This window comes from Trachurus japonicus, chromosome 8 (assembly GCF_045865225.1).
Source record: "Trachurus japonicus isolate A0001 chromosome 8, Traja_1.0".
NCBI classification, from domain to species: Eukaryota; Metazoa; Chordata; class Actinopteri; order Carangiformes; family Carangidae; genus Trachurus; species Trachurus japonicus.
Window position 1 is genome coordinate 4775171 of NC_140914.1, and position 21968 is coordinate 4797138.

Sequence of the window (21968 nt, forward strand, 5' to 3'; positions counted from 1 at the left end):
CATCACGCCAGAATAACCAAAAACATAGCGGTCCGGGAAAAACTTTGCATTCAAAGTGCTTCGGGTAGCTAAGGCCTAAAAAACATTACACATGGCACAAAAACGTTTTTTTAAAAGAACGTTTTAATGTATTTCGGAATTTATATGCATTTTAATTAACGTTTTACCGTTGACGGTGTGGAGGCTATGGTTGCACCGGTGCAGATTGTTGTGTGACGTCTTACAACCTGCTTACAACTGATTCTCGAAGAAGTACGTTTTCTTTCCTCCGACTTTCCCGAGTGGGAGCTCAACATTACACTTTTTTCCCAGCAGTTCGGAAAAAACCCCGATTTCCGAGCTGTCTCGAACGCAGCACCAGCCAGGACGGGACCGCTCGTGCCAAAGTCGGTCGGTCGGACCCAGAATCCTCTGCGCGGAGCCAAGATGGAGGAGCCCAGCAGCTGCGGGGAAACAATGTTTTGGCTCTAGATGTCGACACGGAGAGCTGAGGGGGGCTAACTACACGAGCCACACCGGCAGGCGGGCCATGCTCCTGCTGCACCGGTAAGACGAGGACGAATCAGCGGGTTAAAGTTGTTTTTTTGGGGGGGGTTCTAGGGGTCGCAGCTCCGTTCAGTTTCTCTCCTCGTAGACAACAAAGCGCAGCTAGTTAGCAGCTAACGTTAGCCTAGCCTAGCCGCCGCCGCCGTTGGGACAAGCATCATTGTTCACCGGAGTTGTAGCTACCGTGAAGGGGGGGGGGGGCAGACAGAGGGGGGGTAGTTTGTTTATGGGGTCATCATGCTGCGGTGTATTCCCCGTTACTGTGCCGGTTAAACGAAACCAAAAAAACACCGGGGAGAAGAAACTGAGTCTGAGGACGGTGTGGGACAAAAGACAACAAGACAAACCGCGTCTCTTTTGTTGTTGTGAAGCGGCGTGTGTCTGTGTCTGTGTGTGTGTGTGGTGATATCTTCAACTGAATCTCCTAATCTTTAATCTTAAGACTCAAAAAAAAAAGTGTGCACGACTAACTTTTATCTTTGGATGGTAAAGATAAAAAAAAGAAAAGAAAAAAGGCTCCGACTTTATCTCTGTGACTCCCCGGGACAGAGCTCTCCCTGCTCCGCTTCACGTTTCTCGGTCTCCTCTTCTTCATCATCAGCGGCGGCTGTTATTATTGCATGGCCATATTAATTATTGCTTGATCCTGCATCACAAAGGAGGAGAAGGAGAAGAAGGGCCCCGTTGCAATGCAATGCAATGCAAGAGAGTGCAGCTGGTTTTGCCTGGCGATGAGCTAGGTGGCTAATTGCACAGAACTGAAAAGCTTGGCAAGGTTAGTTTTCACCACAAAAAGAGCTCACACGGTTTTATTGTCTGCAAAGGAAGAGGAACACAATAGAGAAGACCTAGGGTGGCTCAAGTTGTGCTCTTGTTTTGTTTATATTTTGTGTGTGTATGTGTGTTTTATTCTTGAAGTTTGCTTTTGTGTTAGCTGAGGGAGTTAGCAACACCATCACAGCTCTCATGTGGTGGAAAGGTAGAAAAAACCTGAAAGAATACATGACTATTTACAAATTTTTCATTTTTGAATACCAACATGTTATAGCAGCAGCTTTAATAATCAATAATAATTATTATTTAATAATAGTAATAAGCACTGAGCATCAAATACAGAGCTTTTGTGTTCATGCACCAGCCTCATAATTACACTGCAGTCTTTTTAATGTGTGTGTGTGTGTGTGTGTGTGTGTGTGTGTGTGTGTGTGTGTGTGTGTGTGTGTGTGTGTGTGTGTGTGTGTGTGTGTGTGTGTGTGTGAGTGCTCTCATGTGTTTGTTTTGTTTATATTTTTGTATGTGTGTGCTCTCTTATGTTTTTTTTTGTGTGATTTGGCCTTAAAGTTTGCTTTTGTGTTAGCTGAGGGAGTTAGCAACAACATCTGAGCTCTCATGTAGCTGGATGAGTCGTTCATGTGGTGGAAAGGTGGGGGGAAAAATGCAAGAATACAGGACTTTTTCTCCCAAATTGCACATTTTTAATTTCTGAATATTACCTTGTTAAAACAGCAGCTTTAGTAATTAATAATTACATAATAATAAGCACTGAGCATCATTTATAGAGCATTTGTGTTCATTCACAAGCCTCATAATTACACCAGCAGTCTTTCTAATGCAGCTTGTAATGTGTGTATATGTGTGCATACGTTATATGTGTGTGTGTCTGTGTGTGTGCTCTCTCATTGGCAGATAAGCTCATGCAAATAGGATGACTGAGTCAGACAGGCCCATCAAACAGATTAACACACAACTTCAATCCTCTCATTCCTCGTCTCATGTTGTGTCTACAGCCGCGGTTCACGCTGACCTTTCCCCACTGTAAACCACTGTGTGCGTGTGTGTGTATTTGTGTCTGTGTCAGTGTGTGTGTGTGTGTGTGTGTGAATTTCTTCACACGATGCAACTCATCGCCATCATCATCATCATCGTGGTTGTCGTGGTGATGATGGTGCCAGACTGTGGCCCTTTGTTGACCCACAAACCGTCGGTTTTAATCCGACTAAGCGCTGCAGTTGTGAGATCAGAGGCCGTGACACTGATTCCCCAAGACTTGAGCTTAACTGGCTCCATCATTGTTGTTGTTGTGCGTGTGTGTATGCGTGTATGTGTGTGTGTTAGAGCTGCAACAATGAATCAATTAATCGAACAGTAATCAATTATAAAATTAATCGTCAACTATTTTTGATAATCGGTTTGAGTCGAAGAAAAAAAGGGAATATTTCTGGTTTCTTTGTTCCTTTATGACAATAAACTGAGTCTGTCTTTGGTTTCTGGACAAAACAAGACATTTGATTGACTGATATTTTTCAACATTTTATTGACCAAACAACTGATCAATCGATAATGAAAATAATCGTTAGTTGCAGCCCTACTGTGTGTGCATCCTCCATTGTGTTTCCTCCAGTCACCTGTTTTCTCCTCCTCTTCCTCCTCCCAGATGACACTGATTGCCATTAAATCAATCGTCAACTATTTTGATAATCTAATAATCAGTTTTGAGTACCGGTAGTTTTTTAGAATGAAAATAAGTCAAAATTATCTGATTCCAGCTTCTTAAATGTGAATATTTCTGGTTTCTTTGTTCCTTTATGACAATAAACTGAGTCTCTCTTTGGTTTGTGGACAAAACAAGACATTTGATTGACATTTTTCAACATTTTATTGACTTAACAACTGATCGATTAATCGTTTAAATCATCAACTGATCAATCGATAATGAAAATAATCGTTAGTTGCAGCCCTACTGTGTGTGTTATTGTGTTTCCTCCAGTCACCTGTTTTCTCCTCCTCTTCCTCCTCCCAGGATGACACTGATTGCCATCCCATAGTTTTCCTGCCCTGTCCGGCGTTGTTTCACCATGAACATCATTCAAGACAAACTAGGCAATGAATTCCTGCGCTCCAACGGCGGCGGTGGCGGTGTCAACGGTGTCGGCGGCGGCGTCATGGACTCTAATTTCGGCCCCGGCATGATCATGTTCAGCCACCTCCCGCCGGTGACCAGCTTCACCCGGCTCGCCGCCGCGCACTCCGTGATGCACGAGCTCCCGCCGCAGGAGATGATGATCCTGAAGAAGGAGCGCGACTCGCCCGACTGCAGCCTGGACGCCCTGGGAAGTGGCATTCTTGGCGGTGGCGGCGGCGGTTTGGGCTGTGTTGGCGTGGGAGTGGGAGACTACGTCCACGCCATGGGCATCAAGCAGGAGAAGCTGTCGGAGCACGACTACCGGCTGCCGCTCTACCCCGGCGGCCAGGGCAACAAGAGCACGGAGCTGCTGGAGGTGACGGTCAGCAACAACCAGAGCCTGATGATGGGACACGACCTCCACATGGGCAGCGTGAGTATCTGACGGCGTCGTCACGGTGACCGAGCAGCGCAGTGGGTGCGTTCCCGTTTCCCCCTAGAAATGCAATGAAGGGCATTTCCGGTCGTAATCAATGTTTACCTCAGATATCAATTGACCTATGATCAGTTCATTTCATACCATCCATTCTCCCAACTGCAGCGTGTGGACGTTTATATTCGTTTTTGTTCAATTAAAGGGACAATGAGGAGTTTCTATTTGGTTATAAAAAAGTCTCATATTAATGTGGATGAATCTACGTTACCCACACTTGTTAATGGGTCCATTTTAGATAAATATATCGTTTTGTCTCTATCGTTATTTTGTTATTTTAATTAATGGTGGAAATGCTGGGCGAGCCGACCAGCGTTTTCTTACTCTCGGTTTTGCGGACGCTGCCCGGCGGGTCATGAGAATAACGCCGCCGAATCGCCGTTTATGGTCGGAACTACGACGGTATCTGATGGTCTTCACAAACATTCTGGGCAAATGTTCGCTTTCGTCCGTCTTGCGCTGGTCCAAGAATTTCATGGTGCGCGCAGAGGCTCATGGTAAATGTAGTGTGAAAACACTTCGCTTTCCAAAACTCCTCGTTGTCCCTTTAAATTAAATTGTAAAGCGAATTTTAAAATTTAAATGATGGTCAAAAGGACGTTACTTGTGACCACAGAACAATTATGAAATTAGCCCATTAATGAACATTGAAAAAACAATAGATTCGTGAACAAAAACTAATATAAACGTCCACACGCTGCAGTTGGGAGAATGGATGGTATGAAATGAACTCATCATAGGTGACCTGATATCTGAGGTAAACATTAATTACGACTGGAAATGCAGCTTTAAAAGAGGGTAATGGAAACACCTACTCAAACCTCTCAGATATCGCCGAAACAACTCTTGTGAAGTGTTTTTTTTCCAGACGTGTCGATATTAAAGTGTAATGAAAGCACTTTTTTACACGTTACTCCAGGTCTGATCCCGTTGGTCATGTTTTTCTGTTTCCCTTTGCTCTCCTGTCTGTTTTAATAATAATGCATTTTATTTATAAAGTGCTTTTCAAGAACTCAAAGACACTGTACAGGAAGTAAAAAGAAACACAAGAAGCATAGAAAAGCATTAAAACATCAGGAGCATTACAACAATTAAGAATAAAACAGGCAACATTTAAAAGTATTAAAAGCAAACTGTGGACCGTTTCCACCCAACCGGGTTATTTTAATGAAACTTTGGCGTGCGAGGTCCAATCATTCAACTCAGGCGATGTCACACAATAACATGTCCATGTGAATAACCAAACAACAGTTCCTACTGTTACAGCCGCGAGACTAAACTTTACGAGAGTTACGGCTCATTCGCAAAAAACACCTTTCAATGGAAACACTGCAAATACTGTAGGAATTGTTGAAATTTTAGAAATATCGCTTTTTATTTGCAAAAACCTGCAATGGAAACGCAGCTTCTGTGACTCTGAATAAATCACTCTACCGTTCCTTAAAAATGTACATTTCACCTCTCTTTCCCTTTTCTAATCGATCACAGAGCAGGAATAATTATCCTGTCAATCAATTAATCAAATCAAACTCGAGATTCAGATCTGAAGAAAATGAGTCGGTAATTAAATATAAAATATATTTAAGGTTTTTGGGACCATTAATAATCAGAAAGTTTGGAGCTGCAAGTCGTTAGTTAATGTGCCAGTTATTATTTTCAGATCGATCAGTTGTTTGATCTGTAACAGACAGGAAATGAAGAAGGGGACAGTTTCCTCAAGCTTTTGACCGTTTCTTCTTCATCCTTAAAGCAGAAGTAAGCGATATTTTTGTGTTAATATAAGTCTTAAATAGTTATATCTTCCAACAGCAATCACTTATATAGAGTGTTTGGTCCGAAACACGGGTCTCTCAGTCCCTCTGCTCTGCTCTGAGCCGAGGAGAAAACTTTCCTTGTATCCTACAACCTTTATCCAATGAGGAGAGAGAACGGCATAAAGGGGCGGTCCTCTCTGTGTGTGCAGCCAAGGGATGCGCGTGAATGTGGTGACGTAGGGACGAGGACCAATAGATCCATGACGAGGGCGGGGGCTGCTAACTCCATCGGCTGACAAGACGTTATGGTGCGTTCAAGGCAACTCGTAACTCGTGTTTTTCCGACCTGTGAAGTCGTACCAGTTCGATCTGATACGAGGTCGGAAGTTACGAGTGGCCGTTATTGTGACTTTCACAGGTAAAACAGGTCGGAAAAACACCAGTGGGTTGCCTGGAACGCCACAAAGTCGTAAGTTGTGACTTGAAGCTGTAATTTACGGTTTCAAAAGTGTGCCTGGAACGCAGCATTAGCCAAAACGACTGGATCGCTTACTTCTGCTTTAATGTTCATAACTTATAATTAAATGTTGTTTATTCCTGCAGGTGTAATGTTTTTGCTTTTTAAATAATCTATAAAACAACAAATTATCATATAGATGATTTATATCTATCAGAACATCAACTAATGAAAGTTCAAATTTCTCATTACCTATATCTAATATATAAATGTGTGAAATATAAACACATTTAGCTTCAATATAGATAATTTATCACATTTAAACCTGCATTAAGTAGTTATCAGACCTCAGTCCTTTCATTATAGTAAATTAAATCTATAAACAAGACTTTTGATGATGTTACGTTGGGCTTTATGGGAGTTTTTCAGTGTTTTGTTGTGTTAAATAGACAAAAGAATCAATTAACCAATTTAGAAAACATGAAAATATCAATGACAATCAGCTCTAGAAACACACACACACACACAAATACAACTTTATTCCAACGTTTTAGGTGAAACGGGTTCATGAAATCAAATCAAAATGAAGAATTGAATATAAAGGAAAAATACTGAAATTAAAAAGCAGCCGTCAGATGTTAAACAGAACTAGGTAGATCTAATGTGTGCTTTATATTATTCAAAGCACAAATATTCATCATTATTCACTTTTTCACTTTAATTAATGAATTTTTCCGTGAATTTGTCCCAGTGCTGTTTTCAGACGGTTCATATTTTTACAGCCTGAGGGGGGAGGAGCCTGTCGACATAAATCTACTGACGGCTTGAAATGAAAATATAGACGAGCGCTCCCTCCTCCTCCTCCTCCTGCTGTTTCTCTCTCTCTCTGGTTAGAGCGGTGATGTCATCGGGCCTCGGCGGCGTGCCGTGAATGAAAACGTCTTGGCGAGGACACAGCTGTCTTGTTTGAGCTCGCAATTCATTTCAGACGTCTTTTGTGTTCATTCAGAATAGAAAATACACGTCCACACACTCTAAACAATGGCCGCTGGTCGCAGGTCAACAGAGGCCGTGGATGGAAGGAGTCTGTTAAAGAAAAGGAACAGAAAGAAAGAAAGCAGGATTAACTCTCGTCTCATCTTCACCGAGACTTTGCTGAATAATTTCTCTTAAATGGACAATTTCATGTTTTAAGATTTTTGTTTGAACTCTGCACAAAGAGCCTTAACAACCACAGATTTAAAGTTTATATGAGTTCAGTTTATTCTTAGTTGTGAGGCTGCAACAGACAATTGATTTCATTTTATTTCTTTAGTAAATAAAATAGTTTGATCGACGAATCACCAGAAAACAGATACATATAAAGTGAAATTATTAAATTTTTCCCCAAATAAAGAAGGTTGGAGCTTCGGTTTATTACATGTGACTGAGAATAGCGTCCTTAACTGTTTTGCATTTAGCTTTAAAGAGGAACTATGCAAAATTGTCGTCTCCACTGAGACTTTGCTGAATTATTTCTCTTAAATGGACAATTGCACGTTTTAAAAATGTTTTTGAACTTTGCACAAACCACAGATTTAAAGTTTATCTGACTGAAGTTTATCGCAACAGACGATTGATTTCCTTTTATTTCCTTTATAAATTAAATAGTTTGGTCGACAAATCGCTGGAAAACAGACAAATATCAAGTGAAATTATTATATCGGCTGTTTTTTGTTTTAATTTTTCACAAAGAGGGTTAGAGCTTCAGTTTATTTTGCATTCAGCTTTAAATATTGACATAAAAATGACGATGACTTGATCCAAGAGGTCAGCAATTATTTTGCTGTCAATCAATTTATTGACGCATCGCTGTGGCTCCAATTTACTTCACAAGGATCCAGTGAGAGTTCAGCTTTTATACGTTTAAAAAAAAAAAGTCACCTGAATGGTGTATTGATTATCGAAAAGGTTGATTGATTTCTGTGGTAATAATCGCTGCAGCTGTCACAGTCATTGGTTTTTTAAAAAAAATTTCTCCTCAAAAATTGTTGCACTTTTTCAAAACGCTGAGGCCACAGCTGGTTTTGTTTTGTATAACTCTTGTTATTTTATCCGGGGAAGGTTTTATTTTTGTTAACCCACAACAAAACTGAGCTGGTTGTCAAACAGCAGCAGGTGCAGCAGCAGCAGCAGCAGCAGCATATGGCAGAGAGAGAGGAAGGTAAACAGAGGAATAAAAAGGAGGGATGAAGAGTCTGTTCTCCTCCGTCCAGGATTAAAACCCTTCAGAGTTTCTTTGAGCTGAAGTTCTGATTGTAAATGTTTAGTTGTTGTTGTTTTTGTAGTTGTGGTGAGATGTTTGAGTACGTCTTTGTTTAGAAACGCTGCTGCTCCATAAAGGAGTCGTAAATTTTATTTTATTATCCGGAGCCTCAGACAACTGCATCGTCGCCTTCTTCTTTGTTTCATCTGTTTGTGTGTTTGTTTTCAGGAGAAACAAACGTGTGTGTGTGATATTTTCAGACTGAGGGTTTTCAACACGTCAGAGACAGTGAAGTGGTTTCCTGGTGTGTCCCCGCTCTCACGCCTCTCCCCCTCCCTCCCCCTCCCTCCTCTCCCCCGTCTCTGTCCCTTTGTCGTCCTCACAGCTGCCGAGTCAGTTAGGAAAGGAGCCCAGCGGGAGGAAAGGCCGAAGGTCGAACGGTGACGGACAGGAGGGTAAACCCAGGAAGAAGAGGAGCGAGGCCAAGGTTTGTCATCATACATTCATTTATTCATTCATTCATCCTCAACAACAGTAAAAAACATCTTTATTTTACCAATACTGAACAATTTGTTGATTTATTACACAATTAATCCTCAACAACTGTAAAAACCATCTTTTTTTATTATTTTACCAATAACTCAACTATTATTTATTGATTCATTACACAATTAATCCTCAACAACTGTAAAAAACAAACAAAAACAAAACATCTTTATTTTATTATTTTACCAATAACTGAACGATTACTTGTTGGTTTTTACAGTTGTTGAGGATCAATTGTCTAATGAATCATCTTAATTTTATTATTTTACCAATAACTCAACTATTATTTATGGATTTATTACACAATAAATCCTCAACAACTGTAAAAAAGTATTTATTTTATTATTTTACCAATAACTAAACAATTATTTATTGATTTATTACACAATGAATCCTCAACAACTGTAAAAACCATCTTTATTTTATTATTTTGCCAATGACTCGACTATTATTTATTGATTTATTACACAATAAATCCTCAACAACAGTAAAAAACATCTTTATTTTCTTATTTTACCAATAACTAAACAATTATTTATTGGTTTATTACACAATTGATCCTCGACAACTGTAAAAACCATCTTTATTTTACCAATAACTGAACAATTTGTTGATTTATTACACAATAAATCCTCAACAACTGTAAAAAACATATTTATTTTTATTATATTACCAATAACTGAACAATTATTTATTGATTTATTACTCTGTCTCTCTGTCTCAGTCTCTGATGCTGGATGCAGAAGGAGGAAGTCTGTCTCCTGGAAACAAACCTCACATCTGTGAACACTGCAGCGCCTCCTTCAGGAGCTCCTACCACCTCCGCAGACACGTCCTCATCCACACAGGTCAGGAGGCCTCCTCCTCTTCCTCCTCTTCCTCTTCCTCCTCTTCTTTCTCCTGTTCCTCTTCATCCTCTCTTCCTCTTCTTCTCCTCCTCATAATCATCCTCATTTCTTCTTCCTCCTCTTCTTTGTCCTCTTATTCCTCCACATCGTCCTCATTTCTTCCTCTCCTCCTCCTCATTTCCTCCGTCATATTTCTCCTGTGGGTTTTTTTTTTTTTTGCCCCATCGTCCCGAGGAGGCAAAACGCTGACGCCGTCGGTTTGTGGTGATCACAGCTCGTACAGTTAATTCAGCTTCATCCCACAGAGACGTTTCTGTGTGAAAGAGAAATAACTGAACGTCAGCTCTGCTCCTCAGAGGACGAGCGCCGAGCTGCAACTTCTCATGCTGTGATGAAACTAGGGATGTCTGATACCGAGTCCCGGTCCGATACTTTGGCAATGCAGTAAAAAAAAAATTTGCTGTAGATGATTAACTGCATCATCCCACTATTTTCACACATGTGTTATTGACATGTTTTCTGGATCGCTGCTGTGATTGGTTTGAGCTCCGTCCAGTTGCGTACATTGCAAAACATTTTGATCGACTTCTGAAATGATGTTGAGATGCAGCCTAGTGTTGACCAGGTTAGAATAGACTGAGTCATGACGGTGTAAATGTGTGGCAGCTGCAGGACTGAACAATCCTAGATATGGTTTTATTAAATTAAACATGCTGCTTTGACGCTGTTCTTTTATTATTATCATTATTATTTGTTAAACCTTTATTTAACCAAGTAAGACCCGTTGTGATCGAGATCTCATTTGCACGAGGCGAGAGGTCGGCAACACAACATCAAGATACAATTATTACAGTACAAAAGACCAATTACAAACAATAAATTAAAATAAACAATGGGTTACAAATGGAAAACAATCAGGGCATTACAAGTGCAATTAAAAACACAGGCGCTTTTGTTTGATGGACTATTATTTTAAATGTCTCAAGGGGAAATTAACTGCAGTTCAATCTGGAGTGTTTATGAAAATAAAAAAATACATGTAGATAAATTGAAGCTTCAACCTGGTTGATGATCAGATTATTACCAAACGCACCAGAGAGCGTTGGGTTCTGTCCGTTCTTGTCTCTCTTTTTTTTGTTTTTTGATGAGTCACAACAGCAACAACAATCATGATAATTCAGTTGATAACGTAATTCCTGTTTCTGAGATGTGTTGAAATAGATTTTTAAAAGGTCGTGCAACATCTGTCACTTTATTTATTCATTCACACATTCAGACTGTGGTGGTTTTATTATGATTATTTATTCTCTTTTTACACCTAACATTAACTTTAACTGCTGCACAGGAGGGTTTAAATCATCTTTCAGTTTGGTGCCTGAAGTTAGATTTGATCATTTCTTCAGTTTTCTCTCTCACTATGAGTCTGGATTTTGTTTCCACGGGCAACAGAGAGAGAATAAAAGATGGTGGTTTTTGAACACCTGGGAAATAAAACACAATGCAATCGGCTGCAATAGTCGTGTAACACGCTGCTTTACCGGCTGAAATGAGAAAGTGTGCGTGTGTTCGTCACAGATCAATAAAATGGTGATTATTATTGTTATTATTGCACTGGATTGGATTGCATTGCACCGCATGGTTCAGGTGGTTGTGTTATTTTGCACATGCATTGACTCTGTGTGTGTGTGTTTGTGTGTGTGTGTGTTTCAGGTGAACGACCCTTCAGGTGCAGCCAGTGCAACATGAGTTTCATCCAGAAGTATCTGCTGCAGCGACACGAGAAAATCCACAGTGGTGAGAGATTCAACGGCTCCTAACGGCTGCATGATGCAATCTGTTGAGTCATCGCGTGTGTGTTTGTGTGTTTTTGATTAAAGATAACGAACCTCGGGCCGTGTTGTGTGTGTTTTGTGGTGACAGGAGAGAAGCCATTCAGCTGCGACCAGTGCAACATGCGATTCATCCAGAAGTATCACATGGAGCGACACAAGAGGACGCACAGCGGGGAGAAGCCGTACAGGTGTGAGACCTGCCAACAGGTGAGTGGACACACACACACGCACACACACACAATGTCAAAACCTGAGCAACACCCCAGTGCAACATCAGAAGGGAAGTGTTGAAGATAATTACAGTTATTCTGAGGAGAAGTTGCAGCGTTGAATCAGGTGATCTGATGTGTTGACCTGTGATCACCTGGAGGCTGATTGTTGTTGTGGAGCAACAACCACACACCTGAGCTGCCTCGACACGTAGGAAACCAGACTGAGACGCCTGATAGAGAAAAAAACAGACGATACATAGAAGAGTTAAAACATGTGTGTTTTCCTGCTTTAATCCTGTGTCCACAATGTTAACACGAAAAATTATTATTATCGGAGCATTTTGACATCCAGAGTCGAGCATGTTACCTGTAAAAAGTAATTATTAAACATATTCATTACTTTCCCAAAAAATAACCGAGTTACTATACTATAAAAGTAACTAATTACCAGGAAAAGTTTTTTTTTAAAGAAAATGCTCAAATATGTCAAATTACTTGGACTTGCCCTCCCTAAAACCCTGTTCATCGATAAACAGCTTTTCTCTGATCAGTTCATGGTCTGAAAAAAATGTGTATATAGCGCACTGCAGTACAACAAGTGTATTATTATTCTGTGACAGGGCAGGAAGTAACGGTGCATTTTATTGTCAGTAACACGGGGGAAACAGTAACGTTTTTGATGGTTAGTTAGTAAGGCTGTTTATTTATAATGCCGTAATTCCCATCACTGTTCAAACTCAAATTCATAAGTCCTGCACTCGTCCTAATTTTGCATCTAATTTAAATCAGTTTCTCAAATGTTGAAGTTAAACTCTTCCAGTTAACATGGAGAGTTTGTTGCTATTGGCTGCTGAAGCTGTCAATCAATGTCTATGACAAGTCCCTCCTCCCTACCAGGAAACATGTGATCATGTGGAGCTGGATGAGACGTTTCAGGACGTCTTTATTAAGTGATGCACCCAAACAGACCAGTTTGTGCTTCTGACATGGAAATGATGCGTTCACTGTCATCTGGCGCTGAAGAATATTAAAAAATAAAAAAAGAGAGTGAGATTATCCAAACAGGAGAAGGAGAAGCAGCTGGATGAAAGTTCAGTTCATTCTTTGTCACAGTTTATCACGGAGGTTCAACGTGCTGCTGATACGAGGCTGCATGACTTTATCTATGCAAAAATCCTCAACGAAGAGACAAAGCTGCAGGAGAGGAGAGGAATTACCCAACATGACAGTTATCACAATCAAAGAAACAACTAGAAAAGAATAGAATAGAAAAATACTTTATTCTTCCTCCAGGAGGAAAATTCAAGTCGTCTAGCAGCTAACAAGAACACGTGACAAAATAAAGGATGCACACAAAGAGCAATAAAAAACCTAAAATGATATAAATACAAAGTAAAAGTTTGTGGACTCTCCTGAATCTTTCTGTTCTGCAGGTCGGGGACATTATGGAATAACTTTTGTATCAAATCAATCCAAACAAAACCTCTTCAATGTCAAACAAAAACAAGATCTTGAGAAAGAACTTTAGAAACTTTATTTAGGAGGGAAAAACTGTAATCTCATGTATAACTTGAAAACAAACTTACAAATATATTGGTCCTTTTAATCATTTTGATGAATATTTTGGTTGCAGTTCTGACACAAACCTCTCAGGTGGGCGGGGCTTTTCAGGGGTGTGTCCCCATTGGCGGAGTTTTTTGATTGACAGCAGAACACTTGTCTAATGTTGTTCAATAAAGTTTTCAATCAATCAAACTCCTAAAGCGCCAAAAAAAAAGGATCAAATCTTTCTTCAAAATAAAAGCAGACAAACAAAATATTAAGAAAATAAAAGATTAATATTTTGCATCTTTTAAATGGTCAGAATTTGTACCGTTTTTTTTGTTTTTCCTTCATTCTAAAAGTATTATTGTTTTAAAACTCTGTCCGTTGTTTGTCTCCTCCAGTATTTTTCGAGGACAGACCGGCTGCTGAAGCACAAGCGAACCTGTGGAGACGCCATGAAGAAGGGTCTGGACGCCGGGATGATCGACCTGGGATGTGTCGACATGATGGGACACGGCAGCTACGGAATCACTCAGGGAAACACCGGCAGCGGCGGCAGGAAGAGGGGCAAGTCCAAAAACTGCGGCGAGGGCGGCGAGCGCCGGAAGAAGAAGGCGGCGGCGGACGGAGGAGGAGGAGGAGGAAGGGTTCCGCCGCCGCCGCTGCAGCAGCCGCCGCCGCCACACATCCACGACTACGGCATCCACGAATACTCCATGGAGAACCAGACGGTAGGGCTGGGACGATATGCGATATGCTTTTTTATATATATATATATATATATATATATATATATATATATATATATATATATATATATATATACACACTCTCTTTTCAAAAGCCTGGACTGCATAAAAGAGGCAAAAATAAAAGAGTATAGAAAAAAAAGGCTTCTGAAACCTTTCTGACAAAATGAGATATAGACGAGGTAAACCGCTACATTTTAACATTTATCTGCACACAAACACTGTAGGAGCCTATAAATTAACATACTCCATTATAAAGTGAACTTAAACCCTTTTCAAAACCTGGACTCTTCTAGATGTAAAAAAAGGCGAACAAATGCACATTGCACAATATAAAAAAAAAAAAAAACGATTTTTGAAAAAGATATTTAAAAAAAACAATATATATACATATTTTTTAAAAATCTAAAAAAACAACAATATATAGTATATATATTAAAAAAAAGTGATTTTTGAAAAAAAAAATCTAAAGAAAAACTATATATTTTATATATAAACTATTGATTTTTTTTATTTATATATATATATATATATAGTGTGTGATTTTTGAAAAAAAAACTATCCATCCATCCATTTTCATCCGCTGTGTCCGAGTCCGGGTCGCGAGACCCCGAGATACTTAAACTCCTCCACCTGAGGCAGGAACTCTCCCCCGACCTGGAGGGTGCAAACCACCTTTTTCCGGTCGAGAACCATGGCCTCGGACTTAGAGGTGCTGATTCTCATCCCAGCTGCTTCACACTCGGCTGCAAACCGCCCCAGTGCATGCTGAAGGTCCTGGCTCGAGGGAGCCAATAAGACAACATCGTCCGCAAAAAGCAAAGATGAAATCAAGTGGCTCCCGAGCCATACCCCCTCCGGCCCCTGGCTGCACCTAGAAATTCTGTCCATAAAAATAATGAACAGAACTGGTGACAAAGGGCAGCCCTGCCGGAGTCCAACACGCACCGGGAACAGGTCTGACTTATTGTCGGCAATGCGAACCAAGCTCCTGCTCCGGTCGTACAGGGACCGTACAGCCCTCAGCAGAGGGCCTCCGACCCCATACTCCCGGAGCACCTCCCACAGGATGCCACGTGGGACACGGTCGAAAGCCTTCTCCAAGTCCACAAAACACATGTGGACTGGTTGGTCCAGCGTTCCACGGCCAGGACGAAAACCGCATTGTTCCTCCTGAATCCGAGGTTCGACTATCGGCCGAATTCTCCTCTTCAGCCCCCTGGAATAGACTTTCCCCGGGAGGCTGAGGAGTGTGATCCCCCGATAGTTGGAACACACCCTCCGGTCCCCCTTTTTGAAGAGAGGGACCACCACCCCGGTCTGCCAGTCCAGAGGCACTGTCCCCGACTGCCACGCGATGCTGCAGAGGCGTGTCAGCCACGACAGCCCCGCAACATCCAGAGACTTGAGGTACTCAGGGCGGATCTCATCCACCCCCGGTGCCTTGCTACTGAGGAGCTTCTGGACTACCTCAGTGACTTCAGCTTAGGTGATGAATGAATCAACCTCTGAGTCCTCAGCCTCTGCTTCCTCGAGGGAAGGCGTGTCAGTGGGATTGAGGAGATCCTCGAAGTATTCCTTCCACCGCCCGATGATATCCCCAGTCAAGGTCAACAGCTCCCCGCCTCCACTGTAAACAGTGTTGGCGGAGCACTGCTTCCCCCTCCTGAGGCGTCAGATGGTTTGCCAGAATTTCCTTGAGGCCGACCGGTAGTCCTCCTCCATGGCCTCCCCGAACTTTTCCCAGACCCGAGTTTTTGCTTCCGCGACCGCCTGGGCTGCCGTCCGCTTGGCCTGCCAGTACCCGTCGGCTGCCTCAGGAGTCACCCGAACTAGCCAGGCTCGGTAGGACTCCTTCTTCAGCTTGACAGCATCCCTTACTTCCGGTGTCCACCACCGGGTTCGGGGATTGCCGCTGCGACAGGCACCGGAGACCTTACGGCCACAGCTCCGGACGGCCGCGTCAACAATGGAAGTGGAGAACATGGTCCATTCGGACTCAATGTCTCCGGCCTCCCTCGGAATCCGGTCAAAGCTCTCCCGGAGGTGGGAGTTGAAGACCTCCCTGACAGGAGATTCTGCCAGACGTTCCCAGCAGACCCTCACGATACGCTTGGGTCTTCCAGGTCTGACCAGCTTCCTCCCCTGCCAGCGGATCCAACTCACCACCAGGTGGTGATCAGTTGACAGCTCAGCCCCTCTCTTCATCCGAGTGTCCAAGACATACGGCCGGAGATCAGATGACACGACTACAAAGTCGATCATTGATCTCCGGCCTAGGGTGTCCTGGTGCCACGTGCACTGATGGACACCCTTATGCTCGAACATGGTGTTTGTTATGGACAAACTGTGGCTACCACAGAAGTCCAATAACAAAACACCACTCGGGTTCAGATCGGGGAGTCCTCCCAATCACACCTCTCCAGGTAACACTGTCGCTGCCCACGTGAGCGTTGAAGTCCCCCAGCAGAACGATGGAGTTCCTAGTTGGGGCACTTTCCAGCACCCCTCCCAGGGCCTCCAGGAAGGCCGGGTACTCTGCACTGCCGTTCGGCCCGTAGGCCGAGACAACAGTGAGAGACCTATCCCCGACCCGAAGGCGCAGGGAAGCGACCCTCTCGTTCAGCGGGGAGAACTCCAACACATGGCGGCTGAGCTGGGGAGCTTTGAGCAAGCCCACACCAGCTCGCCGCCTCTCACCGTGGGCAACTCCAGAGTGGAAGAGAGTCCAGCCTCTCTCAAGGAGTTGGGTTCCAGAGCCCAGGCTGTGCGTGGAGGTGAGCCCGACTACCTCTAGCCGATACCTCTCAACCTCCCGCACGAGCTCAGGCTCTTTCCCCCCCAGCGAGGTGACATTCCATGTCCCTAAAGCCAGAGTCGTTGTCCGGGCATTGGGTCGCCGGGGCCCCCGCCCACGGCTGCCACACAGAGCCCAATGCACCGACCCCTCATGGTCCTTCCTGCGGGTGGTGGGCCTACTGGAAGGCGGGCCCATGTCGCTCTTTCGGGCTGCGCCCGGCCGGGTCCCGTGGGCCAAGACCTGGCCACCAGACGCTCGCGTTCAAGCCCCAACCCCAGGCCTGGCTCCAGGGTGGGGCCCCGGTGACGCCGATCCGGGCGACGTGAACTTCCTCGGTATAAATCCACTCATGAGGGGTTTGCCTTGGGAGACCCTACCAGGGGCATTAAGCCCCAGACAGCATAGCTCCTAGGATCATTCGGGTGCTCAAACCCCTCCACCACGGTAAGGTGGCGGTTCAAAAAAAAAAAACTATATATTTTATATATAAACTATTGATTTTTTGTTTTGATTTATATATACGTATATATATATTTAAAAAATCGATTAAAAAATTGTCCAAAAATATTGCAATACTCATGTGAATCGATTTTTTTCTCCCACCCCTTCCAGACGGTGTCGTCGTCATCCGGGAACGGGCCGGGTCCCAGCATGCACCAGGGCCGCGCTCCAAAGATGGCGTTCAAGAAGGCGAACCGCAAGGCCGCCATGGCCAAGGAGCAGCAGCAGCAGCAGCAGCAGCAGCAGCAGCAGCAGGCAGCGGTGGCGAGCGGTGGCTTGGACGGACTCGGGCTCATGCAGGGCAACGGGCCCAAAGTCGGCGCCGTAACCAGCAGCAACAGCAGTAACTACGACGACGCCATGCAGTTTCTGAAGAAGCGGCGCTACCTTCACGCGGCGAACAACGCAACACCACCGCCGCCGCCGCCGCAGGGGCCGGTCGTCGCCGGGAGCAACGAGTACGACGTGGGCGTGGTCCATCTGTCCTCGCAGCCCTCGGTGATCCAGGGCGTCGTGGCGTCCGGCGGCGGCGGCGTGCTGGACCTCGACAAGTCGGGGATCCCTGACGAAGTCCTGCAGAGCCTCCTGGACCACTACGCCCAGAAACCCGACGGCAGCGGCTCGCATCATCATCACCATCATCACGACGACGACGTCCACTTTGACATCGGCGGCGACCACAGCCAGCACGTGGAGCTGACCACCGTCTCCGCGGACGACGGCGGCGTTAGTCCGCCCGGAGACAAGACGGTGATGATGCACGAGTACTCGCGCTTCCTGCTGCAGGCGCTGGAGCGAACCAGCCACAGCGTCGGTTTCCCGTTCGGCGGCGGCGTTGCCTCCTCGCACGCCACCGACAGCAGCAACGGCAGCAGCAGCAGCCCGCTCTACGCCGACAAGAACATCTACACTACCACCACGTCTCCGCTGGACTGTGGCGGCGGCGGCGGGTTCGGCCAGGCGGCGGCGGCGGCGGCGTCGCCCTCGCTGCCTTCCTCCTCCGTGCCAAAGTCTCACTTTGCGATGCTGACGAGCTCCTCGCCGCAGCACGTCTTCCACTTGGAAACTCCGCCGTCGCATCATCAGCAGCATCATCATCACCAGCAGCTCACACCGTCTCAGGAGCTCACCGAGCAGCACTCTTCCTCCTCCTCTTCCTCCTCCTCCTCTTCCTCCTATCATCACCACCACCACACGGAGAAGGAGCCCCCGTTGCCGCCGCCAACGCTACCGCTGTCGGCGCCGTTGCCGCTGCTGAAGAACGGCACGACGACGACGACGCTGGTCTACGCTCTGGCGCCCTCGTCGCCGTACCAGATCGAAAACTTTGCCCAAGCGTTCGGCTTCAAGTCGGACGGCCGCGGCCTCTCCTCCTCCTCCTACGGCGGCGGCGGCACGGACTCTAACGGCGTCGGCGAGGTGGATCACAGGATACGGACGCCTGTGAGCGAATTCTCAGGGTTTAGCAGTTTGTTATCTGATGTCAATGAGCCAGTCAGTACCGGTTCCAAAACTCCAACAAGCCAAAGCTACAGATGAGGAGGAGGAGCAGGAGAACACACTGTCCTTCAAGCCGATGTTCTTGTTTAATATTTTTTAGTGCTCCTATTTTATTATTATTATTATTAATATTAATATTATTATTGTTATTTTTGTTTTTTTTAAGTGACATCTTTATTTTAAATATACTGATGTTTCTATGCCCACTCCTCTCCCAATACAATACGCCTGCAAGGCTCCTCGCAAATGCAATTTCCTTTTTTTTTTTCTTTTTTTTTTAAGTTAAATATGTATTGACTGTTTTATTATTAGTGACATTAGGTTGAGTCATTAATCATGAACTGAAAGTAAAGCGTTAGTTGAGAGTAGCGCCGGACGTCTTTATGTATTTTTTTTTTGTTTTTTGTTTTCTTATCCAATGAGCTGAAGTGTTTTGAGCAATCAACTTTACAACTGTAAACATGAAACAGGAAGTAATGGCAGGGAATAGCCCAGAATGGAAATAGCAAAAAAAAAAAACAGAAAGAAAACAAAACTAAACAAAAACCTGGTGGAAGTGGTTGTCTGTCTGTTACAAGGTTTAAAAAGTATTTTACTCAGGAAAAAGTGGAAGAGGAGGAGAGAGAGAAGTTTCTCTAGATGTTTTGTTACTTGTTGAATGAGTGAACCGACTGCTGCCAGCTCACTTGAACACTGAAACACTTTCTACTTGGCTATATAGAGATTATGGTACTTTCAACGTGTCAATGTGAAACTCATGTTTTTCTTCAATAAGGGCCATATTATATATCTATATAATTATATATATATCTCTATATATATTTATAAGAATATATATATATTAATGTAAAAAAAAAAAATACAGAGTTAATCATTCTGGGGGGGAACTGCCAGTTGAAGTTCAGGGGGTAAATAATGTTGTCCTGGGTATATTTTTGGAGAACAAAAAGTGACGTTAGGGCTTTTCATTGGCCAATAGAGGTTGCTGTTGGACAGCGATAGAACGGCCTTCCCCCTTTTCTTTCCTGCCCTCCTTTTCTTCTTCTTCTTCCTCGGTTCTCTTTCTCTTTTCTACGGAAGCGTATTATTGCATTCACTTGAAAAAAAAAAAAAAGATTTTCAGAGTAATATTTTTGCTATATCATATCTATATGATGGATCTAGTACGTTAAACTTGCAGGTGGGAGCTTCTTCTCACAGGATTTTTCTTAAGTCAAGGGAAAAAAAATACTCTGAAAAACTAGAGCCGCAATAATTAATTGATTAATCGAACAATAATCAATCATTAAATGAATCGTCAACTATTTTGATAATCGAATATTCGGTTTGAGTAGTTTTTTAAAGAAAAAAAGTCCAAATTCTCTGATTCCAGCTTCTTAAATGTGAATATTTCTGGTTTATTTGTTCCTTTATGACAATAAACTGAGTCTCTCTTTGGTTTGTGGACAAATCAAGACATTTGAGGACATCATCTGGTGGTTTGAGAAACACTGATTGACATTTTTCAATATTTTTCAACATTTTATTGGCCAAACAACTAATCGATTAATCGTTTACATAATCGACAGATTAACCAATAATGAAAATAATCGTTAATTGCAACCCTAGGAAAAACAAAAAAGTACAATTTTTTTTTTTCAAATGAATGCAATACGCTTCCGTACTTTTTTTGTTTGTTTTTTCAATTTTATTTTTTTATTTGAGGTATAAAAAAAATAAAAAAAATCCAATTAGCACTTTGAGCCGTTTTCATACTTCATGTAAAATGTTAAAAAACAAACAAACAAACCCAGTCGGATCAAGGTGAAGCTCAAGTGGCTCTGTGGTCGGGGGGAAGGAAGGGGAGGGGGGAGGGATGGTCGATTTGTGGAAGTGGGATTTTTTATTAACATTTTCTCTTTCTCCTTACTTTTAGGGAGGGGTTAGCTCGGGGGGAGGGAATAAGGGAGGTAAGTGGGAGGGTGGGAGTTAAAATCCAGTAACATGTTAATCGGGATATTGTAAATGTGATTCGACCCCCCCGCCTTTAGTTTTATAGTTTGACTTGTTTATACCCAACTTTAGCAGCTTTTTGCTTTCCTATTGAATTTGATGACAAAATGTGTTATAGTGATTGACTTGTTTCTTCTTCTTCTGCTGTTACCGTGGCAGCCGCATCCTGTATGAGCAAAAAAAAAAAAAAAAAAAGCAAACAAACAAAAAAAAACAAGATGGCTGACCGACAATTTGTATTTGCATTTAGACCCTTTTTGTTTGTCACATGTGCTGGCAGAACTGAACGTTTCATTTTTTATTTTCTTAATCGTCCCCGTTGGAAATTGGGTGCCTCCTATTTACTGAGAAGTACAGGTGCAAGAAGACATATTGTCTAGTAAATGATGTTAGATGTGACTTCTTGCTGATTTTTTAAAAACTGTATTTAATGCTGTATGTTTTTGTTTTTAAAGAAAGAAAGAAAAAAAAGGACAAAAACGATAATAATTGCGCTGTCTTCCATAGCAACAACTGGCCTTGAGTGCTGGAAATGAAATCACTCTGCTGAACATTTGAGTCTTTTAAAAGAAAAAAACCCTTTACGCCCCTGATGGCCTGTTGTTTTAAAGCAATCATCAGACATGGCAGTGAGTGAATGCAATGCTGTAATAATATCTTTTAAAGGGATACGCTAACATTTTTTTTTTTTCATGTCTTGCCTCACTCCCGAGTTCCATGACAAGCAGATAGACACCATCCTTTCGACTGTGCGTGCAGTAACAAGGGAGATACGGGCAGAGCTGGCGCACCGCTAATTAGCTTAGCTCAAATGCTGGAAGCGCATGGGTAGTGTTAGCCTGCCTCCACCTAAAGTCATCAGAGAAACTCTTCAGCAACTCTAAATGTCTAAAAATAGATAACGTAACATAACGTGAGTCACAACAAGCACACCGGACCGTTTAGAGTTGCTGAAGAGTTTCTCTGATGACTTTAGGTGGAGGCAGGCTAACACTACCCATGCGCTTCCAGCATTTGAGCTAAGCTAATTAGCGGTGCGCCAGCTC

General features: G+C 43.2%; 1 protein-coding gene across 1 annotated transcript; it reads left to right on the forward strand.

Moving 5' to 3' along the window:
• Positions 1-394: 394 nt before the first annotated feature.
• On the forward strand, positions 395-19477 carry znf281a (zinc finger protein 281a). The gene is made up of 8 exons (XM_085783384.1): positions 395-546; positions 3347-3881; positions 8783-8884; positions 9668-9791; positions 11502-11585; positions 11712-11830; positions 13782-14111; positions 17542-19477. The coding sequence occupies exons 2-8, from the start codon at positions 3402-3404 to the stop codon at positions 18967-18969; spliced, it is 2667 nt and encodes an 888-aa protein (XP_085639510.1). The 5' UTR covers positions 395-546; positions 3347-3401; the 3' UTR covers positions 18970-19477.
• The last annotated feature ends 2491 nt before the right edge of the window (positions 19478-21968 follow it).